Source organism: Camponotus floridanus, unplaced genomic scaffold (genome assembly GCF_003227725.1).
Source record: "Camponotus floridanus strain SB8 unplaced genomic scaffold, Cflo_v7.5 scaffold88, whole genome shotgun sequence".
Taxonomy (NCBI): Eukaryota; Metazoa; Arthropoda; class Insecta; order Hymenoptera; family Formicidae; genus Camponotus; species Camponotus floridanus.
The window spans coordinates 348,191-362,339 of record NW_020229858.1 but is presented as its reverse complement, the minus strand read 5'-3'; the positions used below and the strand labels follow the sequence as shown (position 1 = coordinate 362,339).

General features: G+C 36.6%; 1 protein-coding gene across 2 annotated transcripts in view; it reads right to left on the bottom strand.

The window, feature by feature from the left end:
- The window catches only part of LOC105248060, a 37,350-nt gene extending 32,290 nt beyond the window's left edge, over positions 1-5,060 (bottom strand). For both annotated transcript variants that reach the window (XM_025414696.1, XM_011252617.3), the window contains exon 1: positions 2,614-5,060. In XM_025414696.1, coding sequence (XP_025270481.1) covers positions 2,614-3,637 — 1,024 coding nt within the window. In that variant the 5' untranslated portion in view covers positions 3,638-5,060. The remainder of the gene's footprint in view (positions 1-2,613) is intronic.
- Positions 5,061-14,149: the final 9,089 nt, after the last annotated feature.

The window sequence follows — 14,149 nt, the reverse complement described above, 5'->3', positions numbered from 1 at the left end:
CGAGAAAGAAATCTCTAAAACCATTACGAGTTCTCTCCGCGAACAGAAGAGTTGACGAGTAAGTAGTGAAGATAGGCATGAGAGGTACTCTTATCCTTTTGCAGTCTCGCGAGTACTCGAGTACTCGAGGCGGAGTACCTTGAAGAGAGCTACAATGCAGTTCGTTGCTCACAAGGTGTCGGTTACATCTTAATGAGGTATTACTTTAATTGTCCATTAGGAATAGACTTTGTCATGTAGTAATGCTCATGAGTCCTTTACTTACACGAGGACACGAGTCTTTGCACTTCAACGTCTTTCTCCATTAGAGGAATCTTCCATTCGTTTGGACAAATGGTAATAACTGTGGTAATAACTGTGGTTGGAAAAAATTAATTGCGATTAAGAAATAATTAATGCGAGGCTCTAACATTGTCATCACGATTGATATCACATTTTGATATCAAACATAAATATCCCGGGATTTTAAATTAATTAATTTCTTCTTATATTTCATATTGAACAAACTCAGTTAAGTGCATATATTTTTCAATTTATATATTTTTTGTTCTTACAGCGATATCATAGCTTCTTTAGGCAGCTAATTGATAAGAGAAAGCGAGCCACCTGGCAATCGGCAATTAATAAACAGCAACTAATTCTCTCATTGAAGTTATCGTAAATTATTATATCGATAAAATATGCTTCCACAGGTAACACAACGCGGCATCTAATTATCACGAGTTGGAACGCGACTACGACTTTCCTTCTTTCGATTTATTAGCCAATTACAATCCATATATCCACCGGTCATGAAACAAGATCTGTATCTGTACGTTTGATCACTTTTGTACCTGCTTTAAAGATCGCGTTGCAGTTGCTTTCACAGTTTCTCTATCCTCATTAGGCAATTACATCGAGTTTTTTTTTATCTATGATCAATTTTTCGTTTATGTCGTTATACAGTCATTTCTATATCACACCAAAGGTGACGAAAAATACCTCTTGTTGTCGCTTTGTAAGCACAGATCATACGTCCTAATAGCCTAGATATACAACGATCAAATCCGACGCGTAATCGAATTTTTCACGGCGATCGTATGAGTTTCAGAAAGCCAGTCGCAAGTCGTAGCAGGGTCTTGAGTTCCGCGTGACATTTGTGGAATAGACTCAGGAAAGTCAATAAGGCTTTAATGACCGACCTTATTGACATCAATGACTAAAAAGAAAATAGCTTCGTTGCATAGTATACTCGATACGCGAATAATGTTAAAACTTCAATAATTTTTGGAATCAATGGCCAATGCATACTCACGGTAATTATATAACATTAATTTATTATATATACTTATTACGTTAATTTATTAATTATTTAAATGTTGTAATATGCATAATAAATTTGTATTCAATATATTCATCAAAAATAAATTTATTCCAAATTTATTAAAATCTGCAAGTTTCTAAAAAAAATATAACAGTTTTAAAATTATCTTCTGTAAATTATCTTGCTGTATAATTGACAATTTATTTAAATTCATAATATTAATAATGAAGATTCTGCATAAATATTCCATCTAAAGTCATAATTATATGAGAATTGAAGATTATAGAATAGAAAATTATATATCGAGCAGCACAATGAATTTTAATTAGCAATTATTTTTTATTTTTAATTAGCAAGTTAATCAAATTTTAAATTATATTATATATATATATATATTTTAAATTATATTAATATTGACATGAATATGTAATATCGTATATGTAATAATAATATACATATAATCTTTAAATGTGATTGCAATGATAATTTAGATATATGTGTTGCCCACTAAATATTTATTTATTGGATTGTCACCTCTGTATGAATTAGATTTCTAATATTCTATCTCATTATTCTTATGATATTATTCCCATTAAATCTTTCCGTTCGAAAAAAAATCATCGACTAAAGTGAAGATATCTAGTCAATTATAAATGATATTAGAAGTTTAAAATCTGAAATTTCTTTCAGATTTAAACTTTAATCGCGTGTGCGATGAAGGTAAATTGGAGTACGAATTTTTTAGCACATAAGGCTGATAATATCCGTCTACTCGCGTGACCCATGACATTAAGTATTATGAGTTTGTATTCTCATAAGAGTTTGCGTGCCATGTATTCTCATAAGAGTTTGCGTTCTCCATTTAATCACTGACATTGTATCTGCATGGTCTCAAGCAAAAGAAAAGAAAAACCGCATACATACGTGATCTTTTCCAAGCTTTTAGACGCGAATTTATGTTTTTATTTCGGACAGTTATTTTTCTCTTTCTCTCTGTCTCTCTCTTTGCGTGGATGATTATTAAAATTAAGATATTAAATAATAAGACAATTTAAATTAAATGATGACAATTTTTTTACGATTCAATATATTCATTCTTTCATACTATTCATACTTTGTATTTATACTTTCTTAGTAACAGATTTGAGAAATTCATTTAAAATCAATCTAACGATGCGAAATCATAAATCATCCATTTATTAAACGAAACTGTAAATTTTTTATTTTAATGTAATGTGAAATATCATTTAAAAAAATACAACAATTGACAAAAATTGAATTACAAGATGTTTCGATCATATTAGACTTACCGTTTGGACTAGTGGGCCCGCCGTGCGGTGTGTAAAGATGTCCATGAGGATTGTGCGGATGTGGGGGTGGGGGTAACCACGCGAACCCCGCGAGAGAATGTGGAAATCCCGCGGGGTTCCAACCGGGAGCGCCGGGTGCTCCGGCAAGATATGGTGGCCCTTGCGAAGGCCTTTGCACTCCGGGATGAATCGGCTGAGGCACTACCGGACTGGACTTCTCCTCCTTCTCTTGGCTGGCCTCCAGATCCCTCTCCAATTCGCAATCCGAGTCCATCACGTTCAGGTCCTCAGACTGGCCGACGCTTCTTATTTCATGATCCTCGAGATCCAGATGATCCGTCGTTCGGTCTCCTTCCAGCGAGCGATTCGCTTCGGAATCGCTACGATCGTCTAGGATCTCTCGTCTGCTTGCGGGTGATACGGATCTCGGATTCGTGATCCTGTCGATCCTCTCATCGTCTTCCTGAATGCGCTCCTGTTCTCGCTGAAGTATCGTCTCGCCAATCGCGTTCGGCGAGTTAGTCGTCAGTCGATGATCGTCGCGATCCTTTGGAATCTCTTGATCTATTCTGATGGGTGAAGACGATTTATCGTGGCTCGTCCTGGAGAAATCCTTCACCGTGAGCATCTCATGGCGAACGGGTGGGTGATCCTGATCGAGTCTGCTCGGATGATGATGGTGATGATTGCCGAAAGCGGCGAGCCCGTGAGGACTCAGCCTGGCGAGCAATTCTCTACTCTGAAGCCTCTGCTGTTCCATTAACAGTTCTCGATATCTAGTCTCCATCTCGAGATTCTTTTCCGCGTCCATTCTGTCATCGTTGTCTCGCCTGGCCGCGAATGCACCGCCACTGATGACACTCTTCTTCGTGCCGCTCAGCAAGGCGTCGACACTGAAACTTATCTTGCCGCTTCGCGGTTTCAGATTCGAAGACGCTGACGTCGGGGTAGCCATGTCAACGTCCTCGCACAGACGATCGTTGCCGGAACCCGGGCCTGTCACCACTCCTTCGCCGTTGCTCATGCTGATCTTAACGTACAGTTCCTCGAGATTTTACGTCTCGCAAGTTTGATAATACAACCGCGGAATATCCGCGATTTTATTGCATCTATACTCCGAAGTCATTCGAAGATGTAATTGAAAAGATCGTCCAATTACTGTCTAAGTTCCATCCTGCAGAGTTCACCGTAACTTCTAACGGAATTCCGAGCAAGTAGCACCGCGATTCAAAATGCCAGCTGACGATCGCTGCATTAGTTTTTCGCGAATATCCGTTAAAGAACGATCAACCAAATTAATCTGGCGTGTTGACGTGATCGAGTCACGCGGCACTTTCGGGCGACGATCAGTTACATCGCGATTCCGGCGAATCTCTTCGGTAAAATCAAAGATGCTTTCTAGATAGTCCGTCGCCTCAACAAGTCCGGTGCTCCGTTATTCTTGGAATCCGCCGCATCGCCGCGGAATGACCCAGCCGACACGAGCGGATTCCCCCATTAAAGTCAGAAGAGTGTTTTTAGGATATCAACATGATGACCCAACTTTTCTTGTTTCTTAACTTTTATATCTTTCGCATCCCGATCGATCTTTAGCCCCGATATTCTTATACGGCAACTTTCTTTTCACGATACTTTATGGTCTTTTTTCGGGTAGCGCTTAATGAGGGTGTATAAAAACATTTGAACCACACTATTTTAAATCAAATATGCGGGATAATATTTGCGCTGTGTGATACTCGTTTCTGTTAAAAATAACGTTACGTGAGTCAATTTTACGTCGACAATTTCTATTGTCATGTTATATTTCTACCGTATAAATATCATTGATTATTCTAAGCCGCCATGTGTGTACTTTCCGTTAATAATCTGAAAGGTATTTTATGACACACATTTCTTCAGGTTCCTCTTCACGACGTGCTACGTACATACGATACACTTTGATACTCTGTCCATTCCACCATTAGATTACAAGTGTCATTCTTTGCGAACAATGTCATTATTACTCATCGACGAACTTGATCTTTAAAAGGGTAGCTCAAGAAGAATCAAATATTGATTTTTTGACGTCAACGGATTAAAAGTCCGTCGGCCGTCGCTGCCATCAACATTCTTTCGCGCATTCGAGAGTACTGAACGCTGGCGTCGTTCGATATATACAATCTCCTTTAACACTCCAGAAGTTTTGTCGAAATATTCGGATTCTTCGTACCCCGATGACGTCGGCACGATGGACCCCGCGATGGTTCACGGGGATGGTCAAGCGCGTACTCCAGCTTATGTTACGCGACGGAGGGGATAAGGCGGGAGCGTACCGGTGATCTTCCCGGAAAAGAACCGGTGACCGTCAGTGCGGTGGAGTACAAATGTAATCGGGTGTAATCTGCGTAATCTGCCGCGTGGTGACCGCCACTGCCGCGGAAACGGCACTGATTACCAGCTCGGCTGCACTCGCGGCGGAGAGCCCTGCCGGGACCCATTCTCCCTCTTTCTCCCTCTTTCTCCCTCTTTCGCTCTATCTATCTCTCTCTCTCTCTCTCCCTTTCTTTTCTCGGTGTCGCGGTGCCGCCGCCGGGTGCGCGCCGCCCCCGCAATGTTCGCAGAACCGGTACTGTGGTCTGGTCTCGACCAATACGTGCTGGCCGACGCACATCTCGGGTGTTTTGCGAGTGGGCGTTCTTCTTGGTTGAACGCGGACCAATAGCGGGCAACGAGATGAATCGGAAGCCGAGGGGGTGCCCCTTCTTCTTCCGGTTTGCCACAGTCGCCAGATGGAGCTGGTTGCACATTACCCCGAGCTCTCTCTCTTCGAGGAAGTCTCCGAGTGGTGGGGAACCGAGAACGGTCGATGTGGAACGCGCTGGTGAGACGCGGTGCGCGGGACCGAGCGGAACGTGACGACTCCTAATTGTCTAATTCCCGGGCGCGCAATGCGCGAATTGATTGGCAATACGGGTGCACGTGGCTGTGTGCATGCTGGGCGCACGCTGGGAGAACGGCAACCCTCTCGCGTTTCGATGCGCGAGGGGCTCGCGCACGGTTCGCGTGATACCTCTCGTTTCGCTTTCATAAGAGCGCGAGCAAAAGCTAATCTAGGATTTACGATAACGTCGGATATGCGTGACCCCGACGTTGATCATATTTAATTATCAGTTGGATTGGCGTGCGTGCCGGAACACGTGACCGGAGAATTTAATTTTGACAGTCTGGTCTTTCGTTGCCCGTACCGTCATAATCCAACAATACTAATAAATATACAGGAGCAACAATTAATTTTGAAAATGTACTTGCTCAAGATAAATATTGCGCACAATTATTTATTCTCAAAATTATATAAACAAATTTTGAAATTGATTATTTTGAAAATAGAGGACTAATAAACTTTCATTATGTGTTACATTTCTTAGACGCTTTAGCATATAATTTATTGCTTTAATGTTTTGCAGATTTTTATTATGAAAAGATAAGAATATTTATTTATATTTTTCGAAAAAATAATTTGAATAATTTGGAAAAGTATGTGTGATAATTTTCCACTAATTTAACTCCACTAATATCTTATTGCATTAATTTATTATATATTGTATGTCCTGTGCATATAAATTATTATATAAATAATGATAAAAAATATTAATATTTGTATTTTTTTCGAGGAAACATTTGCAGGATGTTTCACTGATGGAAGGAGTGGATTGTTCCAATCCACCCCTTACTAACGCTCCGTTAACAGAGACGACATATTGAACCTCCCGTTCAAAAGAAGGGAGCGAGGGTGGGGAAGCGCTTGCAACGCGCGCGTGGTTCTCGCGAGGAAAGAGGTATATCAGAAGGCGGGAGAGAAAGCAGAAAGAGAGAATTGAGCCGTCAAGCATAGGTTTTTGCTGTTTGCCAGTTACGAATAGGGCTAAGAAGGCCTTGGGCAACTCGTATACGTGCGCGTTCTCGTTGTCTCTTATGATGCTCTTTATGATGCTTTTATATGAGTCCGTCATGTTGACGTGTGTGACTCGTTTTACAAATAAACCTTTTATTAAAGCCATAAGAATGCATTAATTGGAACAAACTTTTTGTAATTATTAGATAAGAAAATATATAATGTAGAAATTTTTGATGAAAGAGATTACGTAATCATTAATATTCATATATAAGGGTAAAAGGCGAAAGTTTAATCGTAGTATGCTCAGTACAGTAGCTTAAAAGAGCATCATAATCAATATTAATATCACTTATTAGTTGGCGTGAAATTGAAAAAATGGGAATGAGAAATTTCTAATAGATTTCATTGTTTATCGATCGACTTCTCTTCTCAGAAATATGTTAGTGAAACTCTCTGATGTGCTACAGGATTAATCATAGTAAACCTCGTCTGTCTAAACTCTCAACAGTACTGCTACTCTAGTACAATACGTTCAATCTACACAATCGCGACGATGTCACTGCGGTGCAACATAGATTAGCTATATACTTTATTGTTGGATTACACTAATCCAATAAGATGACAATTAAAATGACAAGTAACATCGGGAGGACTCGAGGGAAAACCGAGACAAAAATTTAGAAGTTAGATATTATTCTTTTATAATTTTCCTGAAAATGAACTTAGAATCTAACTAACAAAAATCTCGTTACAACTCATAGACTATGTCTCCTTGGTGCTTTTTGTCAGCAAAAGTAATGATGTGATGCAACTGAACTTTCATAATGCCCAGCAATTTTTAATTTTACTATGCAATTAAATTCAGATTATTTGTTATTAAGTATATTAGATTTACTAAAAACAAAAAATTATACGGATAACTAAATACATGTATGTTATTTGGAATTTCAATATTATAAATATAATATTAGGATCATAAATATAAAATAATAATATTAAAGATACAAAATAATTAATATATAATTATAAAAAAATCTAACATATATTTCTTTAAAATATATACTACGTGCGAATGTTTGTATAAGTTAATATTAAAGAATTTATAAGTAAATATACTAAACAAAAAATTACTTTTATATTATTTCATATATTTATATATTTACTTCAAATAAAATTACGTGACGCAAGTAGAAATAAATGTTTCTAAAAATAGAAAATTAAATATTGTACAACAAAATAATAACGTTTGTTATTATTATGTTTGATTTATTTCTTTTCTCTTTTCACTCTTGTTTTACATATGTGCATGTAGAAAGAAAATATATATATATATATATATATATGTGTGTGTGTATGTATGTATATGTCTTTTGTAATTTACCAGGACCATGACGAGCAAAATGCGTTTGCGCGCGCGCAAGAGGGGATGTGTCCCGAGTGTTCCCTGAGATTTGCACATTAACGGGGAATAAACGACACCGAAATACAGCGTGGACGCGCGCGATCGCCATAATAGGAGCACCGAGTAGTCTATTAAGCGTCCTCAAAACCAGTTAGTGAGTCGGCAATCCAGTTTAGGTACAAAATGGCTGTCGTTTAGTGAGGATTAATGGTCTCGAGAGTGCCCCGGGGCAGCATAAATGGGGCAGATGCGTTCTGGATGAGGGGGAACAACCCTCTCTGATCTCTCCTCCCCGCCATTTATATCTCGACAACCTCCGCGCGCCACCCTGCCTCCTCGTGCCTTACCCCACCCCTCCTGTGGCCTCGTTATGTACATCTATCTGACTACAGGCTCCATTATGCTCTTTTTGTGATGTTCCACGTACGCCGGTATAAATACGCGATATCTATGCACTTATACGAACCGGTATCTCAAAATTACAATTTGTAACATCACATGAATAACGAACAATTATATAGAATCTATATTTGTGTTTGTTAAAATTAAAACAGAAATTAAGATACAGAAGATTTAAAATCATATGTATAAATCATTTAAAAAAAATTAAATTCATAAAACAATCTTTTTTCAACGTTAAATTTCCTTATGTACAATATATAATTTCCTCTCTTTAGAATTAGCTTATTATTTATTTTTATATTTTTTAATAATTTTTCACACAAACATTTCAGATCACAAAATTGTACGGTAATATTATCATTGCAAAATTAAGTTCACTTTATTAAAAATTAATTACTGTCTTTGATTGTTTTACGTTCTCTATTTTCTGAATATTCCTGAGCACCTCTCATTATGTATACTTTTCATAATCTCATTTGAATTTACTCCGCTTCTAAGGGGCGGTACGATCGCGTTTTGTGTGCGCGGGTGTGTGCGTTCGTGCGGATGCAACGCATATATACGCAAAGTCACTCAAAGGTAGGGGTTCGAGCTTCATGTTTGAGTGCCCAAAGCGCCGTTTAGTTTGGCGTTTCATGGTCGAATAATTCCCCTGTTGCTGTCTGCCGACGCTGCGGTCCGTATCGTTTCGGCGCTTCCGACAGAGTAGTAAGTAGTCATTTTGAAATCGACTCCGGGATTTTGATGCGTGTGCGCGCAAAAGAACATATATATGTGTGAGCGGATGCATGTGTGCACCACCGGGAAAGTCGAATCTCGGCTTTTGTCGAGGCCGCCCTAGAGACGACGCGTTGACAGAGATTTAGAGAGTGCAGTTAATGTGGAATTAGCTGCCACGAAGGTGGCGATGCCGCGGCCGTATTATGCCATCACCTGCCGAGGGAAAGACGTTCGACCATTTTTCGCGGGCCTAATAAGCCGGCACTAATGCCTTCTTGCCGCTTTCTCGCTCTCGCGACCTTTAATACTCGTATTAATGCCGAATCGTCTTGAAAGAAAATATTTGCTTCACGATGTGGAAGCGAATCTACGAATCGATGTGGAAATAAATTTACAAAGCGCAGAAGCCGAAATGTCATCAAAGAATTTGATTTTTATCATAAAAATGTATCATAGTTATCGTTTTAGTTTTTTTCTTTTCAAAAAGTGTCATTTAACATTTGCTATAATATTGTAGTTAATTTTTATTAACGATATTTTCCGCAAATATATATTTTTATTTTATATTTTACACTGTCTTTGAAATCAAGTATTTTATGGTATGTTTAATGCTTTCGAAGAAAAATAAAATTTTATTTTATCGAGATAAACAGGTTTGAAAATGAAATAAAATAATGTTTTATTTCAAACATATGCAAATAGATTGAAGATATTCGTATCAAAAGTAAATTTGAGCTCGAACTAAGCATTTAAATAAAATAAAAATCGATAAAAAATCGATAAAATAAAAATCGATAAAAAAAGATACAGCAACTTCAGGTAAAGCGATGACACATGCTGTGCTGTTAATGATTGCTGATGGTTTAGCTCGTTCTAATCCTATTGATATAATGAACCATAGTTGACCTGTTTGATGATTTAAGGATTTTCCTAGATCTATGCGATAGGTATTATGTAATAATTTTTTTTAATCTATTCTTTTCAAATATGGCATTTTTTGCACTAACGAAACAAATAATAATTTTTTGATAATCTTTATCTAAGTTTTTCAGAGTTTTGTACGGCAAATTTTTATTTGAGAATTCTTAGTACAAATAGTTTAAAACATATACTATGGATGAAATATAAAAAAATTTGGATTTATTAATTTCCAATAAATAAATATTTAAAAAATAATTTTCTTCTTTCTAAAGAAAGCATTATTTTCTACACTAAGTATAGAGCAAATTTCAAGGATTTTCATTCTTTGAGGTATTAGGATTTACTTCTTTGAAGTAAGTCATTGGCATAGTTATAGTAGGTATTAAAATCTCAAAGGTACCACCCGTAGCTACATTATCTTTTTACTTTTACAAAAATTGTCAAACTGTCACACTGTAATTAATCACTCTTCTCTCTTTTATCCTAAACAAAGAAATATATGCAAATTTTTAGCAATACTGTTTCTGACGATAAATCAAATATTTATTAATTTTATAAATGTTATTTTTTTATACACATAATATTAAATTATATAAGTAATGTTTAAATTTTTCTTCTAAAAGAAACAAAAAATAAATTTAGGAAGAGAGAAAAATACAGTATAAATTCTTGACACGATAGCATTGCGAACCCACTTCGGAAAATGATATTATTCAATAGTATCTAGTCTTTGAATAAAATCTGAAACGTGCGTAAGAGGAAAGTGGAAATAATGTGTTATCGCAATCTTAAAGAGACAAGGAAAAGTCACTAATAAATTTCAATTTGCCTCGTGCCAAATTTCCATTCACACCAGTGCATATCTAAACATGAAATCGTAAAGTGCTAGACAAGACCGCGTATTTAAAGCGTTTAATGCATTAAATTTACCCTTGATAGAGTCGGAATGGGTAGCACGAAAAAAAAAAGATTGTCACGCGGACTTGAGCATCAACCATAAGGGGATGATTTGTTACCAGTCGTTATTCCTGGAGCATCCAATAGCGCGCTTCATCGTCCAGAAGTACGCCAATGATGATACAGTCGACAGAGAAGTGTGAAAAAGAGAGAGAGAGAAAGAAAGAGAGAGCGAAATCCTCGATAGTTATCCATCGGATACACGGGGTGTTCGTATTGAATTACCCTTGTGACTGAAGGAAGGAACCAGATGCATCGTCGTGACTAACGCACCGCGACGGCCTCTCCATTATGTTTGTTTATTTATTATTAATAGGAAATTCATAACAATCACATAATAGAACCCCGCGTAAAAGGGGCCCGCTCCGTAGAAAGCATATATCGCGTCACGCTCGACGTGTCCCTCATATAATATACGTTTTTTTTCGGAGTAGTTTCTCTAGGGCTTCTTGAAAGCACGTGAAGCGAAAGCTCTATCTGTCGTCACAGCGAACAAACTCGAAGTTTTATTTTTTTTTACATGACACATTTTTATCAAAAAATGCCATGTGCATTATAAGAATTTTTTAAACATTATTTAAGAAACCACATCTTTTTTTCCGAACAATTAAATGTAAAGAATATTTTTTAATTAAAATTATTTTTAAGTAATGTCATAAGATTTTAATTGATAATAAAAATGTGTGATTTCTCTGATATATATATTTTCTTATTTAAAAATAAACTTAAAAATATTCCATACAAATAAATTTATTATATATTTACTCGGCAACTTTTATCTCGATTTGATCTTTATTCATCTTTCAAATACATCAGCATTTCATACGAGAAATATTCCAATCTGAACAAAACGAGAACGTGGAATTATTTGATATCGGGAAATACTTCCAAAAGTTCCATGCACTTTTTAGAATCGGAAAGAACGGCCTGTCGTCGCGCCGGCGCCGGCGTGCGTCGCGTCCGCGTGAACGGAAGCGCGCTTGACGTCGCAAACGAAAAAAAGATCGGAAGAGAGGAACATGGAAAAAAAACATGTTCATTCGCAGCACGAAAATGGGAGAGAGAAAGGGAGGGAGGGAGGAAGAGAGAGAGAGAGAGAGAATGATATCGAAAAATGGCGCAACTCTGGCGAGGTGGAAGCGCGGGGTGATAGAAGGGTGGCTGACGATTTTGCGCGTTTTCCCTCCACCTATGGCCGTCGCTCTCCCGACCGGTGCCCTCCCTCACCCCTTCCTTCAACCTCTCTCCCCATTTTCCACCTCTCAAAAGCCATCACCCTCTTCCTCCTCCTCCCCCTACCGCCTGGTCGTCCCTCCTGCCACCGCGTTGATGTGAACTCAAGGGTGCAAATTCTCGCTCGTTCGAAATTCAGGACAGGAAATTAGACGGGCGTCTCCCTCCCATAGAAATACCCGCGAAGCGTGAGAGATATGAGGGTGGTACAGCGGGGCCTCTCCCTCTTCCCGCGTCACTGTATGGCGTATCGTGGTAACTATCCCTCACTTCTCCGTCCCGCAACCCCATCTCGGTTACCTTCACGTATAAACGCGCACGCACACGCAGGCATGACATGAATGCCGCCGGGGGGAGAGAGGGATAAGTGCCTGATATAATAAGGATGCGATGGCCTCTGGGTTTACGTGCCGTTCGCCCGCGGAGCTATCGTCTTGTCGCGTCACTATCGAGACTACTTGAAAGGGCGGTGGTGTATTTACCTACAAAGTTGAAGGGTTAGCTTTTTGGTTAATCTCATGTTAAATCGGGTTAATTATCATAAATCATGATTTTGTTCAGTTTACCTAATATATGTATTATAATATAATGTTGAGCGTTAAGGATTACAATTTGCCAAATGAATCCTTAGTAAAAAGATTATATTTATTTAGTGAACTTTACTTTAATGAAAATGTATGTTTATATTAATTTATTTTTTCAACGTCTGTATATTTCAAATTTTAAGAAAAAAAGATTTAAAAAATTTAACTATATTCTTGATTTGTATTATTAAGAATTAAAATAATGATACAAATGTAAATTATAAATCTAATATCTCTTTAACATAAAACCTTTAATATTAAATCTCGTATTTTTTAATTCGCTGAAAATTGTGCGTTGAAATATTTAAAAAATTCTTAGAAATGTTTGAATACTTTCGTATTCTTTAGATTCTTAAAACGACTCTTGTTGAGAAAGGCATTGCAAATTGGATTAGAACGAAACCATATATATTTTAATGTAAATCATTTAAATAGGATTTAATCAAAATCCAGCCTAATCCAATCTTTTACCTGTATCTTATAAGAAATGAAAAGGTTTGAAAGCAATGTGAGAAAATTCAGAAAGAATACATCTCAACAAAAGTCTATTGACAAGATCAAGTGACAAGGATATATTTTTTGTAACTCTTAATCGGATAAACTGACTGTCAAAATTTGTCACAAAATAAAAAATGATAGATCGGGAGATTATCAATGGTGTGGTCTACATTTTTCAAAATATATTTTTGTTATGCTATTAGATATAATATATTAAAAAGAAATATACTAATTTTATTTTACTATTATGTTAAACACAATGTGAAGAAAAATTAAAATAATTTAGAATATATAAAAAATACTGTGTCATTTTTCTATCGATATTAAATAAAAAATAAAATTCTTGCAATTATGTTAATTTGATAAAATTAATTGATGAAACCAAAAAACAATTTTATGAAAGATTTGTGTATTCGTTTTAGCAAACGATAACAGAATGGGAAACCTGTAGATTTATGTTCACATGCATGTAATGGCATTTGTGTAGATTATTTCTTATCATATGTAATGAAAGGATATAATCTTTCACGCAGAAAGAAACTTAATTAGCTCAGCACAATAGTAACTCGCGTGAAAGTGTGTAATAAAATATCTACTGATAATCAGAAGTGGCTATAACTAGAGTTGTGTAATAAGCATGTATTTAAACTATGCATTTTGTAATGAAGTTGAAATCGTAATTTGTATCGTCATATAATGCAAATCTTAATGTATTCTCGAATATTTTTATGTAAAAAAACTATAATAACTTTTCGAATAATAAGATTGAATCAAATAATATAATAATTTATAATAAAAAAAATTTAATATATTTTTATTGTTTAAAAAATTAATTTATTCTCATTATTTTGCGATAGTATATTAGAATTAATAATGTCATTAGCATAGAATAGCGACAAGAGGAAGGCCTAAACATATCTAACCATAAATATGGCAATATTACTA